The following is a 19,877-nucleotide window of genomic DNA, read 5'->3' on the forward strand; positions in this document are numbered from 1 at the left end:
AACTTCTTCCTAACGTCCAGTCTGAATTGACCCATCTCTAGTTTTAATCCATTCCCTCTAGTCCTACCAGTACCTGACATCCTAAAAAGTCCTTCACCAGCTTTCTTGTAGACCCTTTGTAGGCCATTGTAGGCCTTAAGTCTGCAATAACTTCTGGACTTAACTTGACTTGGTGGAAAAAGTCCAGTGTGGTTATCTTCTGCATTGTATTTCAACCTCAGGAAATCCTGGCCTCCCGTTCCCCAGACTGAAGGACATGTAAGTGCTACAGGAGCACAGCAGCGTTTGTATTTCCCCAGTGATTTCCAGTGGAAAATTTTAGCATGTATTAAATATTTTCTTCGTATTAAGAATTTTTTTAAGGTGTGTTCTTTGCTTCTGCTCCAAGTTAGCAGTTTAAATATGCTTCTTTTTCTCTTCTGTTTCTAACTGTCTGCAAAAGGGTAAGATAAATTAAAAACCCACAAGTGTTTCTGAAGGAAGACGAGTGCTTGGAAGTTCTTGGAAGAAACATACTTTGTCTTAATGCAACACCGTAAATACGTGAAATGGCTGGTGAAAATAATTATAATACCATAGCCTTACAATTTTTAAAGGAGAAAAAGCATATTTTTCTATACTCGCTTCAAGCCCGTTATGACGTGAAATAAAGTTTGTGTGCACTGTGATGTAAAGAAGGATTTATAGCTACTGTGTAAACCTTGATAAGGATGCTTTTGACTTGCTGAACTGTCCCATACTTATTTCATTGCTTTGTGGATAGTTTCTGCAATGCATAGATCCAGTGGAGAGATTTAAGGGCAAATTAGGTGTAGTACGCTAGGCATGGTGGTAACAAGTCATAGGTTCTCTTCCTAGTGTCTAAATCTTTGCTTTTCTGGTAGATAACCATATATAACCATATATGGTATATATAACCATCATGCCTCTGTACTCGTCACTGGTGAGGCCTCGCCTCAAGTACTGTGTTCAGTTCTGGGCCCCTCTGTACAAGAGGGACATAGAAGTGCTGGAGCGTGTCCAGAGGAGAGCTACCAGGCTGGTGAGGGGTCTGGAGACCAGGTCGTATGAGGAGAGGCTGAGGGAGCTGGGCATGTTTAGCTTGGAGAAGAGGAGGCTGAGGGGGGACCTCATTGCCCTCTACAACTACCTGAAAGGAGGTTGGAGAGAGGTGGGTGTTGGCCTCTTCTCCCAGGTGAAAATGACAGGACCAGAGGAAATGGTCTGAAGCTGTGGCAGGGGAGGTTTACATTAGATATTAGGAAGAATTACTTTACTGAAAGAGTGGTCAGGCACTGGAACAGCCTGCCCAGGGAGGTGGTTGAGTCGCCATCCCTGGAGGTATTTAAGAAACGTCTAGATGTGGCACTTCAGGGCATGCTCTAGTGGCAGAGATTATAGGGTTTTTTTTTGGTGTGTGTATGGTTGGACTCGATGATCTCAAAGGTCCTTTCCAACCATGAAGATTCTATGATTCTATACTATGGGGTGTATATGAATAAATTCTGTCTTCTCTCTGCTGTATGTAGGTGTTCATGACTCTGAAAAACTAAGGTATGGTGCAAATCCTCTTAAAGGCCACTGAAGTGCACCATGTAACAGAGAGTAGAGCAGAACCCAAATCCCACATCTCGCCTCCCCTGCATAGCAGGGAGACAAAGTTGTCAGGATCCTTAAATGGCTGTCACTAGTGTGACAGTGTAGAAACTTGCATTGAACAGGCCCTCTGAAGAAAGTGGAGTTTAGCTTGGTCTGCTACCAAGTATTCTGTGTTCAGAATAATTCTTTGAAATTACCTACAGCAGGGTTTGTGCAAGAAAAAAATAGCATTAGGAATTCGTGCCAGCGAAATGTGGCACGTTCAGTATCCAGTATCTCCAGGCATAGAATATTGATGCCAAAGTGAAATCTTAATTTCTTATATTTGACAGAAAGATACACCTAACATACAAAATGTGCTCTGAGGGGAATCTCTCTTGCCTCTTTAGTGCTCTGAAATGTACAGTGGTCCTGAAAACAGTGTATCTTCAGAGTGAATTATTTATGGAAGGCACTTCTGTGTTACATGGGTGCTCATTAGACCAGTAGACTGCTGCTTCTGAGGTTTGCTGCCACCCATACTCAGCCGTGTCCATCATCTTTATGTCTGTTATTCCTTTATACCTGGCAACTAGTTGCAGTCAGATGGTGGAGTAATGGAGCAATCCCATACCACAAAACTGAAAGAGTAAAACGACCAAACTAAACCGTAACAAAAAGTCCAGCACGGCAAAGTTCCAAAGAGCAAAATCCTCTTTCTGTACGAAGTAATACAGTTAGCACCACATGTAATTAAAAAAAGAACAACAAACCAACATTAAAAAATGGGAAATGTTACTTATCCAGGTCTTAACCACATACTTCTTACATGTGTGCTTATATGTTTGAAGTGTGGAGGTTTGAACTTTCAAACATCTGGGCCTTCCTTTTATGAAAAAGAGTGTACTGAAGTATAAAATAAAAAAATAATAAATAAATCAATCACTGCTGTGAACCACTATGCTGATTTCTATGCCAGCTCTTTTCTAGTCTTAGTTCAGGCTACTTTTCTGCTCACTGTCAGAAACAGGTTTAAGCGCAGCATTGGACTGGACTCTGATTATTTTAGGCAATGACCCGTCTTTAATTCATAGACAATTTGGCACAGGATTTGAAGTAACCTGGTTTGACACTGTTTTGTCAAATCTCAGATGTGCTAAAACATTTCTCTGTTCTATAGAATGTTATTTTTTTTCAGTAATTAATATTTCCAGCCTTTCAAAAAAGCCAGAACTGCTTTTTGAGTTTGCTGACTCAAACAGTAACAGAAACAGACTCTAATTTCCATATTAAGAAAGGTGTGACTCTGGACTTTGATAATAAATTTGAATACCAGCATTTGTTATCTTACTGATTAATTTAGCAGGCAAATTCAGTTTAAAAATAAAATTGTTGTGGCATGCACCTTTTCCTTTGACAGGTGCTTGGATACTGGCTCTCCAGGATGCTTGCAGACTCTTAAGTTGTTCAATTGTAGGAAGAAGAGACTGTGTCTAGTTCTAGCTAGGATTTCCACTTCGTAAGAGAGCTGGAGTTCAGGGAAAAGGTCTAAAAACTCTGTGTGGGAAGAGGGTTTCAATACACATAAGCCACAGTGGGAGACTGTGAACAGCAAGTCCACTTTTTTCTGCTGATGGTACTGTGTTGTCAAGCTGCACAATTTCATCTGTTGGTGACTGTCACCTTTCTGAGACTCCTCTAGGTCATGACAGCTAATTCAGACTGTCTGTAGTGTCACACTGGAGAGGTGGCCCTCCACGTGGCGTGGCCAATTCCTGGCTCGAACGGCCGCATCCTGAAATCTTGATTCAGATCTGGGGGTCAGCTGTGAAAGGCAGGGCCGGCATCGCTTTCATGCTCTTACGTCCTCCTTTCTTCCCCAAGATGGGGTGCTTGTGTAGAACTGGAAGATGTTTTGCAGATTATAAATTAAAGGAGAAGTGAAAGAAAATAGCAGTGAGAAACCTACATCAGCTGTATCAAGTAGCTCGGTGTAAGGAATTGCTATAGTGGTCGAAGTGGTAAAGAAAAGTATCCTGGAAGGTTCATCAGACCAGGGCATAGTCTACAAAGGGTGTCAGGAGTTAGTTATTTTAAAAAAAAATGATAAACCTTGAAAGATACTTTTAAAGCAAAATCTTCTAGCAGGAGAAGCATATACAATATCCATGTGGAACTTACTAGCTTCTCTGTCATCCTCACTTACCTGGTTAAAAAAAATACGTGTCTTTCACTCTTATATGTTGAGATTTTGAATATTCATGGGATTTAAATGAAACTACACATAAAGGGCAGAATGAAAACACATTCTCTTCTCTAGTTGTGTCTAGTTTGCCTGAAAAATATGTTATATTCACTAGGTGTGACATTACTTCTCACAAAACTTGCGTTTTCCTTTGTGGGTGGATTTGTGTGGGTATAATCACAATTCAGCAATCCTAAAATAAAGCCATAAGGTAGCACATTTTCTTCCTTTAAATAGAAACATATAGCTATAAAGCCCAATGATAAGCAAATAGCAGCTGAACATCACATGTCATCCTGCTTTCTCTCATGCGCATCGATGTGATACCAAAATGACATCTGTTAGGGTATTTTTGTACCGAAAATCCCTGAAGAAAGAGCTCTGCAGTACAGCTGCCCAGACTTCAAAAAAGTGTTATAATCATGCTCTTAAATTTTTGTTTAGTGGAAACATACTAACAGTATACACAGGAACAATTGCAGTATGGTGACAAGAGAGTGCTATGTATTTCTCCCTCTGCCAAAATTCACCTGCTTTTATACTAGTTGTACAATGAACTGATTTTCATTTTGGACAGTCTTGCTTTCCTTATACAAACCTCTCTATTTCTTTGTGTTTTGGTTTTTTTTGTCACATCGCAAAATGAATTGTTCCTTAAGAAAAAATGTAGTCATATTCAGTTTTCTATTTGAGCTAAACGTTGTTTACTCAGCCTATTTTGTAGGTGTCTTTGGGTCCAAAGGCTTGGAGCATCATTTAGGCTTGGTACTCAATTTTGTTGCTGTGGAGACATTAACTGGCAAAATATCAGTAAACATTAAAATATTACTTTGTACTTCTGAGCCATTAATGATCGCTTCTGTTGTCCACTGAACAAATTTTCAAACCGCCTTCCTTGTACTTACTCCCATGGTGACATCCGTGGCAGCAAATTACTTCCCCAAAACAGCGTCAGAGGCCATGATTTGATGCCCTTCTTCAGATTTCTCCATAATATTTACTTTTGTCACAGCAGTTCCCCAAGGTAAGGGAGGAAAAAGGGTTAATGAGATCTATGGTAAGATCATCACCTGCCCTGTGCTTGCCATATGCTTCTATTCTCTTTTCTTCTTTTGCCTAGACAGGAAATGATCTGAGACCTGGTACAATCTTTGTTTGTTCAGTGGTAGCACGGTGGTGTTTGTCCTGCCATGGAAACTGTTAAGGATTCGTGATAACAGTATTAATACTTGTATGGAAAGTCTCGCACTGCTGGGGTGGCAGCTTTGAGTAACCCATGGCTAAGATCCCTGCGTGGCTTTCTGCACTGCGACTGGCCCTTGTAATCCTGCTTGCACACATGTTGGGAAAGAGGGCTGTTGGCTCCGACCGATGATTTTTTTTTTTTTTTTTTTTTAAAAAAACCAGCCATTGTTCAGTGATCAATACAGTGAACTATATTGATTTTTTCATATTTCTATACATGACTCAACCAACTCACCATTGACAAGCAAGCTAAAATAGGAGTTTGTCTTTTTCTGGGAAAAAAAATATCGTGGTCGGACTATTTTTGTCTGGTTGGAAAGAGCTGTAAACCAAAGCATGAACTGTTCATAACAGGCGTGTATAACACATAGCTCAGAAAGCCTGATAAATTCTGTTTTCCTATGTTACACGGCATTCTGTTTTAGTTTGGTAGTTTGTACGTTATGCAGCCGTGACAGAACAACATCTCGATGGAAGTCCGGGAGCTGTTCCCAGTCAGGAAACTCTTACGGTTCCTGAAATTATCTTTTGGGTTTTGGGGTTTTTTCTTCTTGCCATAAAAGACTTATGTTCGCCCTCATATCCTGCTTCCTTTAACAGGTAGAGTAGATTATTTGGATCTAAACATTCTGAGTAGCATGAGATGTGATAAAAGCATTGCTCCCAATGTGAAATATTTCATCAGCAAACCTTGCTTTTGAGTTTGTCGTTTTCATGGGGTTACAGTAGTGGACTACCATGTCCAGCGGGGGAAATAAAGAGTACCCTGAGAGCCTGGCACGTGCTTGTTCCCAGCATAGCCTTCTCACTAAGGGCTGCTTTGTTTTCCCTCTGTAAAAAAAAATGTCATTCTGTAACACTGAAGAGTTTGAAATAGTTGTCTTAGCATAGCAGTAGTATAATATAAATGTAATTTTACTTTCTGTATCCCTTTTTAACTAAAGTAAGAGGAAGAAAGGCTGGATGTTGTACTCACTATGCTTTTCTACAGTTGGTTACCAGATACGAGTCTGCAGAGCAGACGGTTAAGCACCAGCACCCAACTACAATCATGTGCCTTGCACTGATGCTTGCACCTTTGGAGTAGCTTTTCAAAGTGTCATGATTCTAAATTTCATATTGCCTGGTGCAAGATGGAGTTCTCAAGCTTTTATAAATCTGCTGGTTCATATCTGGTTTGAAGAGAAGGCCTCAGTGAAAACAAGCCACCTGGAGAATTTTAACATGAAAAATTAATTTGTTTTCTAGGGTTACACAAGTGGAAAGAAAGTATCTTTGCAAAAAAAATATTGTCTTAATAGGGCCTATGTTTTTTACCCCTGGATTATTTATAAATAGGTGAAAGCTTTTGCTTAAAAAAAAAAATAGTTAAATGTGGACAGAAACCAAATATGGAAAAATTGTATCCAGAAAGAATTTTTTCAGAAATAAAGATTGATCCAGAATTTCCAGGAGTCAGTGGAAAATCTCTTCTCGATGTTGTTGCTTTTGCATGAGACCGTAACGCCTTATTCTGGCAAACTCCTGAGAGCATGTGCTTGACTTTATGTTCCAGACTAACCCCTCTGATGCTAATATGCTGAAGGAAAGCATGTGTTTAGTGTCCTTCACTGGTTCAAGTCCTAAACAAAGGGAAAAGTTGATACAACTGAGCTCTCAGCATAATTGCAATGGCCGTTTCTGCTACTAGCAACGTTAAAAGGAAAAATGTCTTTCTTGTATAAATATGGAAGTTTTTATGGTTAGAAGAAGAGCCATGTGAAGTCAAATATCACTCGGATGATTTTGGTAGAAAGTATTGTTCCTACCTGCTGGGTTAGTAGCATGTCTTGGTGAGTTTTATATGCTGGCCGCTGTTTCCCAAATTTGTTGCCTTTCATTAAGTGTGGTCTTAATGGACAATGTGATAATCTTCAGTCCCTTTGCCTTCCCGTTTCTGTGTTCCTATAATCTGAACACAATTTTAAAGATTTTTTTACATATTATAACTATTTTTTTTCTTTATGGCTCAGCAGACAGCTGGGAAAAATATACTGAAACATGTTTTTGGCAGTCGTCATGCTGTGATCATAAAAGTTAAAGCCAGGATGAAAGAGAAAGTTAAGTAAAATGCATATAAAAAAAACCAGAAGTAGAAAATATGGCAAAGACTGGATAGCTAATACTTTATCAAACAATCCAAGCAGCTTTAAGTTTGTCTTTTAATGCACAAATAGAATCACTTGATAAAAAAGGCTTGTCTTTCAGATTGTTTGATTAAATAAGAATGAACTACTGCATCATAAGGTGTAAGGGGGTTATTAAAGACAGGGAATACTGGGTCACTTCCTAAAGGGTTCCATTTCTCTCCTTTGGAGTCATGTGGTTTTGATTTTGTTTGTGAACTGTGCCAAATCTGTGTTTTCATATTATTTTGAATATCTGCAAATGCAATTCCTTTGGTTAAAATTAGAAGTTTGCTTTACATCTAAGAAGATGTTAGCGAACAGAAACATGAAAAATATTTTCATGACCTGGGGGTGACCTCCTTGGTGCCTGAGTGTCTCAATGAGGGACATTCACGTGTGTCTGTAGGATGTAGATGCCCACATACACACACACAATAGTAGAGTACTGCGTCCACTCTACCCAGTACTGTTCCCCAGTTCGTTGAATTACTGTCCTTGATTGAAGAGCCTATTGGATCAGACACCAGATGTTCTTCCTATTTGATTGGAATTAGTATTTCCTAGACATCCATTTCTCTTCATTAGAGAATTTTTTCTTTTCAAAAAGCCCCAAATGCCTGAAACTTCAAAGTGAAAATACAGCTGTAGGGCTTCTCAGGAGATGCCTTTTGGCTGTATTATTCTCTCCTCTGTGGTCTGGCTAACTAGCTACTTCATGGCGTCTCTAGCCATGAAGAATGACAGTATGTATGAGAAAAGTAATTGCAGCAATCTCAGAATATTTGTTAATAAATAAAGGTACGAAATGCATGAAATCAGCTTTTAAAAAAGTGCCCGACTTTATTATGCTTTTTCATTATACCTCTCCAGCTTTCTACACTTGCTTAAAATGAAATAAAATGCAATAAATCTCAAAGGTAGGGCACAGTTTGCCTCTCACTTTCACTGCTTCAGTATTGGTCTGAATTACAGAAGTATGACAAAATATTTCAGCGCCTAGTGTTTTAATGCACTTATTAAAAAATATAAATGACTACCCAGGAACTGTGGTGCATACACTCAAACTGATGCCAGATACCACTGATAGCAGTAACAAAAGCCCTTTGGACTCTTATTAGTGAAGGAATTTGCTCTTAGATGACAAGTACATTTTCACTCATATGATGTTTTCTCCTGCATTGGCAGGAAAGAGCTTGTCTGATGTACTGCTAGTAACATAAAGGAGAAAGAAAGTTTCAAGTGAGATGAAAGGAGCACAAAAGTTGGATTACTGTAGCTTTTTGTATTGCTCAGAGGGAGAAATAATTCAGCAGTGCTAGGAAGAGCTTCTGATCCTGCTGGTCATTGCACTTTAATGTGCCTTGCATGTTGGAGGTATAGTGGGTATAATTGTAGGAAACGGCTGTTATTCGCCCTTTTGTGAGGAACATGCCATGTTACTTTGAACTAACCTTTCTGCTTGCACTGAGAATAAGCCCTGGGTAAGTTCATTTTACATCAAATTGCACAAGGCTCTATTGCTGTACATAGAGCTCATTATGAAATACCTAGTCGCTCAGCCACCGGTTCACTTTCTGCACTTATAGGTGCTGTTCAAGGATGGGATTGCGATTTCCATTGTCCTTGACTGTAGAACATATGGAGAACAGGTGCCCCGCTCTCCTGTCTCTTAATGCAGAACTGTCTTCATACTGTTTGGAGGGAAAACCCAGCAGAAGCTCTGAGGAAAGCTGAGAAGATACAAAGCTTTTATGTTTGTTCCCTATATAAGGAAAAAATCGGCCTGTTTTTAGGACATGAGAATGTGCGTCCCTGGGCAGACCTAAAAGCTGTTACAGATTTTTTTTTTTGTGAAGCATTTGTTTCTGTGCTATGAAGGCTGTTCTGTATCTTGCAGCCATACAGCTGTGCTGTGGCTTGCAGTGTCGGGGTCAGTATCCATATGAGAATTTTTGTCTGAAGCTCCTTCATCTAAAGGCTTTTCTCTTGAAAGCCTTCTGGATCCACTCCCATCTCTACTGAGATAAAGGATTTGCTGGTTCAGTCGTCTCCATCATTATTCTTGAGTCAACAAGCTGTTATATGATTCACTTCTTCCTCTTATGCACCAAGTTTGATTTTATTAGCCTCTGTAGCAGTTTAGCTTCCTCTCCTTATACTGTCTTGCTAGGAATCATCACTTTTTTTTTTTAATGCTTAGGATGACATGGGGGACAGTTTCTAAAGGGTATCCGTATTTCAAACACGTGAGTGTGAAGAGATAGACCCCCTCCAAGCATCCAGGTCTGCATTTCTGCCTAAACCGGCTATAAATAATTCATTAAGGTTTACAATACCATTTTAAAATAAAATTTTACGTACCATTGGAATGTTCTGAAGCCCAGTGTGGCAACGTTTGAGATGTAGTGTTGGACTGCCAATCTTGATCACTCTGTACCCACTTAACCTTTTTTTTTTTTCTGCTGCTTCCTACAGACCTGACTTAACTGTTGCTGTCTCAAGAACAAGTACAATCAAGCTTTACTGCTGGTTATCACATAGCACTCATACCTTAAATGCAGAAACTTGAGAGAGTATTAGCTGCTAAAATCAGGCTGGAGTTGAAGTGCAGCAAAAGAACAGATATCAATAAGCTACTTTTAAATCAAGATTTCATATAGTTTACCAGGTTTTTAAGCCTACAGTGCAGCTGCAGTTTTTCTGGTGAAAAAAACCACCCTAACTTCTGAAATTACAGAATTCTGTTTTTTAAAATTCTCTGTACCGAAAGGGTGATGCTGAAATAGTTTTAGGATTAAAAGAAGTTACCTGGGTATTTGTTGGTTTCTGAAGATATTGACATAAATCACGTAATTTATGTTCTGATGTAAATAGTGTCCTCTCTTAGTCATCACGAGTCAATCTTTAATATGTTTTTTTCCACAAAGGAGCGAAGTAACAGCATAATTAGCTTTCACAGTTTACCTACGTCTTTCTTACTGTAATTTATTTTAAAAAGACACTTTATAACTCTTTCTGTAAACCCCATGCCCAATAATCACAGAAGCTATGATCAGTAAATATTAGGGCTCATCTAAGCAAGGAGAGCTAAATAAATATGCCAGCACAAAAGATGCTCTTATTCTCTAACACGTCGTCTACATGAGGGACTTGTTCCAGATGTACATTTATGGGGAGATTTTATCCCTCTCCATCTGTTAGCAATGACCAATGCACTTTAGCATCATCTGTCTGAATCGCAGATCTGCAGCCCACAGGTTTTTTCACACAGTGTCAGATTGTGACAAAACAGCAGTGGAATAAAATGATTTTCTAGTTACCGATAAAGAAGGAGCATCCAGTATGTGGAGTAACAAGTGCCATTGCCATGCCTCAGAAATCCTCCTGGAAATCAAGGGAGGAAGTCTGGGGGCTCACTGCTAATTATTTCTAGATCCATAAGCACAGAAAATATATTTCCCAAGGACCCAGACTGTCCTTGCCATGGGAATTGTAATCCTTTTCAGTCATAAATAGCTTTTCTCCCTGGAGAGAAAAAAAGCAAAGAGTTTTGGTAGGTGAAGGTGGGTTCTGTGAGTGCGCTTCCCTTGCACATACTGGTGCAGCCCCGAAAGCTGCCCGAGCTCGCTTTCCTCCCGAACTGCAGCCTCGCAGCAAGTACTGGGACGTGATGCTACAGAGGGGGAACTCTGGCCTGACTTTACACCCTCAGCCCTCTTCAGATTTGCTTTCTGCTCTGGGCACTGCTGGGGGAATCACTGCGCCCGTCAGTTCCAGCCTGGAAACAGCGTCCGAGCGCGCTCGTGTCTGCGCTTACGGGCTTTTGGCCACCCATTTGGCGGAGGGAAGACACATGGCAATGTTGAATTGGGCCTGTATATCTTTCTGGGAAAGAATTATTTACATCTTTTCATTGACTTTGTTTGTTTGTTTCCAGTAAAAAGGGAGAGCTCACTTTTCCTTCTTCACCTTATTTGTCCAGTATTTCTGCCTGCCTCTTCGGCTTTAGAGAGGATCTGAATATAAATTGGTTATTTCTGACTTTTACTTCTTCTCTTCATGAAATCAGCATGAGGAAAAGCAGACCCCAATTGTGTCTCCTGCTGGTAGCAGGCATTTGAACTAGTTTTGCTTTGAAATTTCTTGTGTGTTTGTTACATGCAAAAGGAATGAGATAGGTGAGCTCAGTCCTTTTGAAGTGCTCTGATTGCTGGCAGGTACTTTCGTAGATGAAGTGAGAAAGCAGATTCTAGAGTTTGCTGAGGAGAGAAAGCTTGTTAAGTGAACTTGATGAGGAACCATCATAAATACGTGTCTAAATTATGTATCAACTTTCTCTTCATCAGAACGTCTGTTTTCATGATGGATTAAAAAAGTATCTTTGCTCTATGTGCCAACCAAAACTGGAGGGATACAGTAAGTGTCTTTGAAATGAAAATTCACTTGGTCATGCATAGTTATAAATGGAAAAGCCCCCTCTCTTACTGAGCACAGTGGAAAAGATGAATTGAATCAGTTGTATCCCACACCCAGCATCACAGCAGACAGAGAGAGAGCTGGGCTACGGAGATGATTAGGGGACTGGAACACCTCTCTTATGAAGAAAGGCTGAGGGATTTGGGTCTTTTTAGTCTGGAAAAAAGACGGCTGAGGGGGGACCTTATCAACACTTATAAATACTTAAAGGGTGGGTGTCAGGAGGATGGGACCAGGCTCTTTTCAGTGGTGCCCGGGGACAGGACAAGAGGTAACGGGCACAAACTTGAGCATAGGAAGTTCTACCTAAACATGAGGAGGAGCTTCTTTACTTTGAGGGTGGCAGAGCACTGGAACAGGCTGCCCAGAGAGGTGGTGGAGTCTCCATCTCTGGAGACATTCAAAACCCGCCTGGACGCGTTCCTGTGCAGCCTGCTCTAGGTGACCCTGCTCTGGCAGGGGGGTTGGACTAGATGATCTCCAGAGGTCCCTTCCAACCCTACCATTCTGTGATTCTGTGATCTGTGTCATCTCTGTACTGACAGTGTCCTCCACAAAGAATCCCAGGGGTACGTTTTGGTCTGGGTTTTTTCCTAGCAAGGAGAGGAAAAACTGGGAGGTGAAAAAACTGTACCTGTCTCATACTCTACCACAGGCTGGTAAGGGTGGTTCAGGACAGTTCATTCCAGGTTTGGTTTCTGAGGAACCTCACCTTCAATGCTGAACTAATGATACTTGGCTGCTGTAAGGATGTAATGAATTCTGTAAATGCAAAGTCCTATTCAATTCTCCTAGAGCATGAAAAATGCAATGCAATGTAAAACTAATCTGGTTAATCTGTTTGAATATATAGATGTTTATTTATTACTTCCAAAATTCTGATGAATTTTAAATCTGCTTTGAACTTCAGAGAGCACTTTTTAACACATTTACACAAAACCAGGGTTCTGCGCACATCACATTTCAGTGTTTCTTATTAAGTTAAAGGTTTTGATTAAATGAGTAAACTTGTTTTGCTTTGCAAAAGATTTATTATGATTTAAAGAATCATGATCAATTCTACTAGATAGTGCCATCAGCTCGCGCGGAGTAACACAAAGCTAGAAGGCAGAAACTGTTCTGCTCTCTGGTAAAGCAAGTGGGCTTTACCCAAAATACCGAATTAGTGCTATGCTGTGCAACGCTTCAGTGTAAGCGCAGGGTGCTGCGGGAAGATCAGCATAGGGATGTGCCAGCGCAGAGCTGTAGGTGGGGAGCGGAGGAGCCGAGCAGATGCTTTGCCCACTTCTCGTGGGTGGCTGTGCCAAGTTCTGTAACTGCCAGGGTGAGGGTGGGCTGTTGGAAACCTGAGGGAAGCATCGAGTCACGCAGAACCTTTTTGGTGGAAAGAACTGCCTTGAGCATGAGGTAATCTGTCTGGAGGATTTAATTTCCAGCGCAAAGACATACAAGATCCTATTTTGAAGCCCAACTGACAGACTTTATGCTTGGTAGAATGCAGATCACATCTTAATTTGTTCGTGTCAAGGCCAGCAGAAACATAGCTGTTCTTTGTGTGCTTTCACTTGGGTTCAATGTGCTGTACAGATGCTGCTGTTAACTTTAAGTGGTAGTGTTTCAAATAATTAAGAAAATTTCCCGAAAAAAGCTTGAGACCAGTCTTGAATCATAGCTGTTAAAAAATGCATGCATTTATTTAAAGCAGGAGCTTGCCAAAAGATCCTTGATTTTCTTTTCCTCTTGTTTTCTTCTCAGTGTATTTTCTAGCAGTTAGTGGTAAGAAAGTGAAAGATTTGGATTTTTCAAAGGCCTCCGTATTGACCCATTTTTGCTTTCGTGTAAGCCTCCTGTGAAACTTTCCAGTGGTTTCTCTTTCAGCAAGGTTAGACCAACGCTACGTCTTAGTATATGTCAACCTAAAATTATATAAGGCCTATACAAAGATTTAGAAACTAACCCTGCATTGCATTTCTATCTTTCAATGCCATTTTAACACAAGTCATGGAGATCAACATTTCTATTGAAATGCTGTTGAGGCAGGTTGCAGACATTTTCTTTACAGGTTGTTAGAAATTTGAATTTCCTAATTGTTTCACTTTCTGATCACACCTCCTCATTTATTTTTTTCTTTCCCTCTCTTACTTTTCTCATAATCAAAGGAGAAACCTATTTTATAATCCTTGGTTTTCCATGTAGTTCATCTCCAGGGAATTTCTTTCTCTTTGAACTACTAAGAAAAATGTGGAGCATAAGCAAGTCTTCAATCACATTTAATGAATGAATTTCATGCCAGCAGGGGTTCTGGTATTTTCCATGCCATTTATCTACAAGAAAAGTTTACTGGTTGCCATATTAAAAATGATAAACAACTATAAGTAATCCAAAACACTAAATCTGTTATTTCAGAGACGTTACTGGATTTTCCATGAGAAATACAGGAAAGCAGAAGGATTCCAGTTTTTAAGGGTCTTTGAGGCTGACTTGCAAAACAGTTCATTAAACACTTAAACTTTCCAGTAGCTATTTTTTTCCTTCCATATGGCTTGCACTTCCAAGAGTGAACTACTGTACTTTTCAAAGTTAACTGCTTGACATTAGACCATGACTAGTGGCATGACATTACCTTGACTCATAGTATATGTAATTAGTAGGTGCTAAACTTTTTGTCCCTACATTTTAGAAAATTACCGTCTTTACTGTACAAATACAGCCTGACCTGAAAATGGCAGTGGTTAATCATCTTTAATTGGACAACCTGTCTAATATTAATCATGTACACGCTGTTCCTAGGAAACTGCAGAAGACCTTAGCTGACAGTAACTACAGAAGCGAGTGGTGACATTTCACAATGTTTGTCAGGCACCAGAAAGGCACGACATTTTAAAATACTTCTTCCTCAATCATTTACCAGGTTGTAATGTACCACACAGCCAATCTAAGAGGGATGTAAAAGCCTTCTAAAAGCCATAATGATGTGATGGCTGAGCTTTCACCAGAGATACTGAGATATTTATAAACTTGATCGCTGCATTTAATTTCTTATGACTTGCCCCAAAAGATGTTAGTATACACCCATTCATTTGTTGTCACAAACCTCTGTATCTGGGATGAAATTACATTTCAGCATTGATAAATGTCATGCTCACATTGTTACACAAGACATACTTTTTCTACTGTGAGTGAGAGATTAGTTTGAAAAGTTATTGTCAGAAAATGAATAAGATTAAATAAGAATTTTAAATATTCAAGCAATGTAAATACTCATCTATGTTTGTCATATCTTGGACCATGGGAATTCATTAAAACAGTTTTACTTTTTTTGGGGAGAGGGTCAAATAAATGAGAAAAAATAGTTATATTTCTTCATGCTGCTTCTCACTTAAAGCTACCTCCTGTTCTCTGCAGTGGAACAGGAGTGTGTCTACTTGTTTGGAGAAACTGTTTAAAAGTTCATCATCAAATTGAGATTTACTGAGTCCTTTCATAAAAAAAAAAATAATTCTGTGAGGCAATTACAATAACAGAATCCTATGAAGGGTGATTAAGCTCTGCATTAAATGGCTCATGAAGGATTAATGGGAGGAGCAGCTCTTCCTCTAAGTAGCCTGCTAGCAACAGGTGACTGAAGGCTGTTTTCCCCATGGGGTGGGCTGTTCTCCAGAGAAGACTGAAGCTGTTAGAGATGGTGTGGCAGGAGATATTCAATGAGTAGACCAGAGCACCCATAAAGTGAGGAGTGCTGGCTTAGGGACTGGACAATTGGCATCCTCAGCGTTTGAGGTGTCTGTGTCAGCCCACGGGGTGGAGGAGAAGGAGCTGGTTCCTTTGGGAGCCTAAAATGATTAGGAAAGGATTCCAAAAAAGGTTTCCAGAAGGTACACCCTGAGCTGCAGTTTTTACTCTAACACGAAAGGCAGAAATGCAAATGCAAATTAAGGGCTTCATTACCTGCAAAGCCAGCAGATATAGTAGCCTGTGGGAGCTCCCTTGGCTTTTTGGGCACTGTGATGGTAACTAATGACTTCAGCAGCATTGTCCCTTTTTCTAGAATGGGCTCCTTAACTTTGCCCATGATAGGCATGGACAACTAATGACCAAACTGCTAATTCCCCCACAGCCAGCTTGTAGCATTAATTTGTCTCCCCTGAAATAAACAGTAAAAATCGAGTTTGTTTCCCTTGGAGCAACTGCAAAGTTTAGATAGGAGAATGACCCATTTTTCCCATTGTTCTGTAGATGTAAATTACACTGTTGAAATGATGAAGAGTTTTCCTAAAATTGTTGGATACCGCATGAAATTTAATATCTTCTGGTATTGAGCAGAAACCCAGTATTTCTTCGGTTGCTGCACCCAGGGGTAAGAAAACGGCAGCGCTGGCAGAGAACAGGTCCCACCTGTGTGGACCATGCAGCCTTGTTCTCTGCAGCCAGAGGACTGATAGGAGATGGATTCCTTTGCTTCAGAGAAAGGAGTAAGAAGATGCCCAGGGGAGCTAAAATATGACCACAAAATTAAGTTTTGAAATAGGGCTGTTATTCAGCTCTCTATTATCTTTCTCTTTTCGTTCCTTTGTATTCGCTTTTAGATTAGTTTTTTTAACTCTTGGTTTGTTAGCAAAACTTGGAGTTCTGCTGGCGCCTCACTGCCAACAGGATTCTTTGAATACTGGTTTCACGCTTCATGTTATAAGTGATGTTATTTTTTCTTTATCAGTCTAAAAATGGTCATTGTTTCCTTTAACTGAAAATCACTGTCTCTTGTTTTGTGGTCTAGGGAAGTGCTGCTTTCCAGACAGATTCCTCCGTGCCACGATGGCCAGTATATTTGACTGTCCCTCATTATTCTTCCTGAGGAAAATGGGTCTGATTTCTTCAATCGCATTTCATAGAAAAGACTTTCCATATTTCCAATGACTCTCTTTACCTCTTCCTGAACTCCTTTTAGCTTTTAATGCTCATTTGAGATGGCTCATTACCACTGAAGAGATACGCTGGAGATGAGGCCGGACTCTTGGTTCACTATGGACCCTATGCCTGTTTTCACGAACCTTTCTAAACACTGTTAATGATCCTTTGGGGAGGGGGGCAAGCAGTACTGTGTAGGAAACGTATGTTTCTATTTCTTCATTTGACCCAGGCCTTATAAAATTCAAGTGGAAAAGCCAGGGGGTTAATGCACAGGGCTGGGAATCAGGAGAAATTATTTCTCCTTCAGGCTTCCTTAGTGATGTCCGAGGGAAAACCACAAATGCAGAATGCAACTGTGTTCGTCCACAGTTCATACACGTACTGCAGTAACAACTTTGCCTGTTAGCTTGTGAAGCAGTTTTCCCGTAAGTAGCATCCCAGTATACATATGGATAAGTATTCCTGTTAATTCATAGTAATTATGAGACAGTGCTGCGTATTTTGTCAAATAGTATCCATCTATTTTAATAGGATAGGGTTGATGGACAGGGTTGATTGCATGGTGTTGGTGATCAGATCTCTTGCATTCCCTGGTATTAACAGATAAGAAAAAACAGTAAATAGGAGTTCAATGCTAAAAGAGGAAACAGAGGTTGTTAGTCGCTGTAATGGCATTGTGTGTATCAGATAAAATGAAGCTATTTCACTGAAACTAGAAAACTTTTTAATGTATCTAACTGACAAAAAATTTCAGGGATGAATCCATATGTGCAGAAACATTTTAGCTGGGAGGAAAGAAGTCACGGTATTAATAGCCCTGTGTCTGCTAGCATCTTATCACTGGATTAAGGTTAACAAGCACAGACTGAAGAGTCGTAAGTAGATACGTCTGTGTGCTTGATTAGCAATTATTTAGGTCTCGTTTGTGTAATACACTTCCTGGCTTGAATTTGCCCCTGTGATAGTGCTAAAGGCTATTGCAAAGTGTGTTCAAAGACTATTCAGAGCACGTAATCAGCAGAATGTTTGATAAAACTGTTACAGCTGAGGAACTGCATTTAAAAAGGAAAAGGATAAGGAAAAAGGGCTTCAACTCAGAGAACAGCATATTCTTAATTTTAGTTCCTGGACAATCCTTTTAATCTCATTCAGGTGTTTATATTATACTAAAACCTTTCTGGAATCAGGGCTCAAAATGTAGTCTTTTAAAAGGTATATCCTTCACAGCTCTGTAAGACCTCTCTCGTGTTTTTTCATGTCTAGGGTCATGCAAATGTGACTAAAGAGCAATTTGGAATATTGGACTGCTTATTTATATATTGAATAGATATACGAATGTATAGGGAATATATATTAAATAAATAGTATACATGGAATGTTATATATGAATATACAAGATATATTAAATCAACATTAAATATGTGCGTAATCATTCCATATATGTATTCATTAATGTATGTGGAATGTTTATGTATATATTTAATACTGGACCATTTATTGGACTATTAAATGGGAAAGATTAATTTTGAGTTTAGTTATTGTACTTGCTTCATAAAGTCTGAGCTGAATATTCAAAGCAACTTCTGAATAAGACTATTCAGATCATTAGGATCAACAGCTGTTCGCTGGCGGTGCTTTGGTAAAAGAATTGCTATTTAATGCATGTGTAGTGTGATAAGCTTAGCCTAATCTTTGAGAATATATTGAAGATAAGAAGCTCTGTTAGTGTTAGTTTATATATTTAAAAACTACCTGATCAAGACACTCTTTTGTAGTATTGAGGCATCAATTCCATTAGGTCTCAACAGTAATAATGTTAACGGTTGTGCTTAGTATTTATTTTGGCATATTGTGTTGTCCTCTTTTCTTTCCTGCCTATTCTTTCTCTGCCTTTGGCAAACAGCTGAATATAAATTATTTGTTTAGCTAGAGTTTAGGAAAAAAACAAAATCCACTTTTCTGAAGGAGCCTTGTTACCTTATTGGGGATACTGTGACCAGTTGATACCCGCATCACAGGTGTGCTGTATGGTCTAGGCCATGGGTGATTTTTATGTGTTGTTCTAAGACATGTTCTTCTTCCTTCTTGCAGGAGAACCAGAGTTTAAATATGTTGGGAATATGCACGGGAATGAAGCTGTCGGAAGGGAGTTGCTCATCTTCTTGGCTCAGTACTTGTGTAATGAATACCAGAAAGGAAATGAAACTATTATCAACTTGATCCATAGCACACGTATCCATATCATGCCGTCTTTGAACCCGGATGGCTTTGAGAAGGCAGCATCCCAGGTTTGTATATAAGAATAGTTATCAATGTCTATGTCAACCTTAGGATCTTAATGACACTTGGACTAGCAGTTTTACAGGTACATGAACTCTTGGTGGTGACTGTTGACTGGAACAGCATAACTGAAGTATTTCCTAATAGTACAGTAGGCTTGTTCTGTTTAACAAGGAGGATTTCATGCTTGGGTTTTCAACAAATAGCCGTCTCTCTTGTGAGTGAGTTTACTGTATTTTAAATATAATGTTTATGTTTCATGCATAGTCTTTCATCTGAGTTCACTGACTGAGCTGCTTCCTAAACAAGTAACTTCTAGTTATACATGATGGTATACAAAGTGGTAGAAGAGGGAAAGTTGATGTTTCCTTTAAGAATATTGTCATGTAAATGCACTTACATGATTTAGTCACATTCATCAGAGCTTGATCCCAAAACAAGCAAACTTTGTGAGCCACCTTTTTAATATGAATAACTTCGATTCTAAATTTCAGGTACTTTAATTAAGGTATTAGTCAAGAAAATTTAGCATGTATTTTAGGATGGCAACTCAGTCAAGAAACACGTAATGTGTTAATGCAGAATTAGCAAATAGAGGCCAAATAGGATCCTGTTTTACAAAGCTTCTGGTATGTATTATGCATTTATTTTTTAAATTACTATGGAAATGTTGAATCTTTTTTGTGACTATTTGTTTGTGATTAAACAAATGTAACCGTATTAAGATCTTTATTTAACTGATTCTCATGAAGTCTTTAAAAAAAACTCCAAAACGACAGAACTCTTTTGACTCATACCCAGTCGTATGTCTCCCTCTCGTGGCAACGAAGCAGAAGCTGTCCTCAAATTGGTGCAGCGTTTTACTTCTTTGAAATCTCTCTCTGTAGAGATACCATAATAATATTATTTGAAACTTTTGCTCCTTAGTCAAAGTACACTTGCTTTTACATGTTTGCCTAACATTTGATTTATACAAT

General features: G+C 39.3%; 1 protein-coding gene across 1 annotated transcript in view; it reads left to right on the forward strand.

Moving 5' to 3' along the window:
- CPE (carboxypeptidase E) overlaps positions 1-19,877 on the forward strand; it is a 59,531-nt gene that overhangs the window by 22,812 nt on the left and 16,842 nt on the right. Inside the window, exon 2 of the mRNA XM_074589826.1 lies at positions 18,712-18,908. Coding sequence (XP_074445927.1) covers positions 18,712-18,908 — 197 coding nt within the window. The remainder of the gene's footprint in view (positions 1-18,711; positions 18,909-19,877) is intronic.

Source organism: Larus michahellis, chromosome 5 (genome assembly GCF_964199755.1).
Source record: "Larus michahellis chromosome 5, bLarMic1.1, whole genome shotgun sequence".
NCBI classification, from domain to species: Eukaryota; Metazoa; Chordata; class Aves; order Charadriiformes; family Laridae; genus Larus; species Larus michahellis.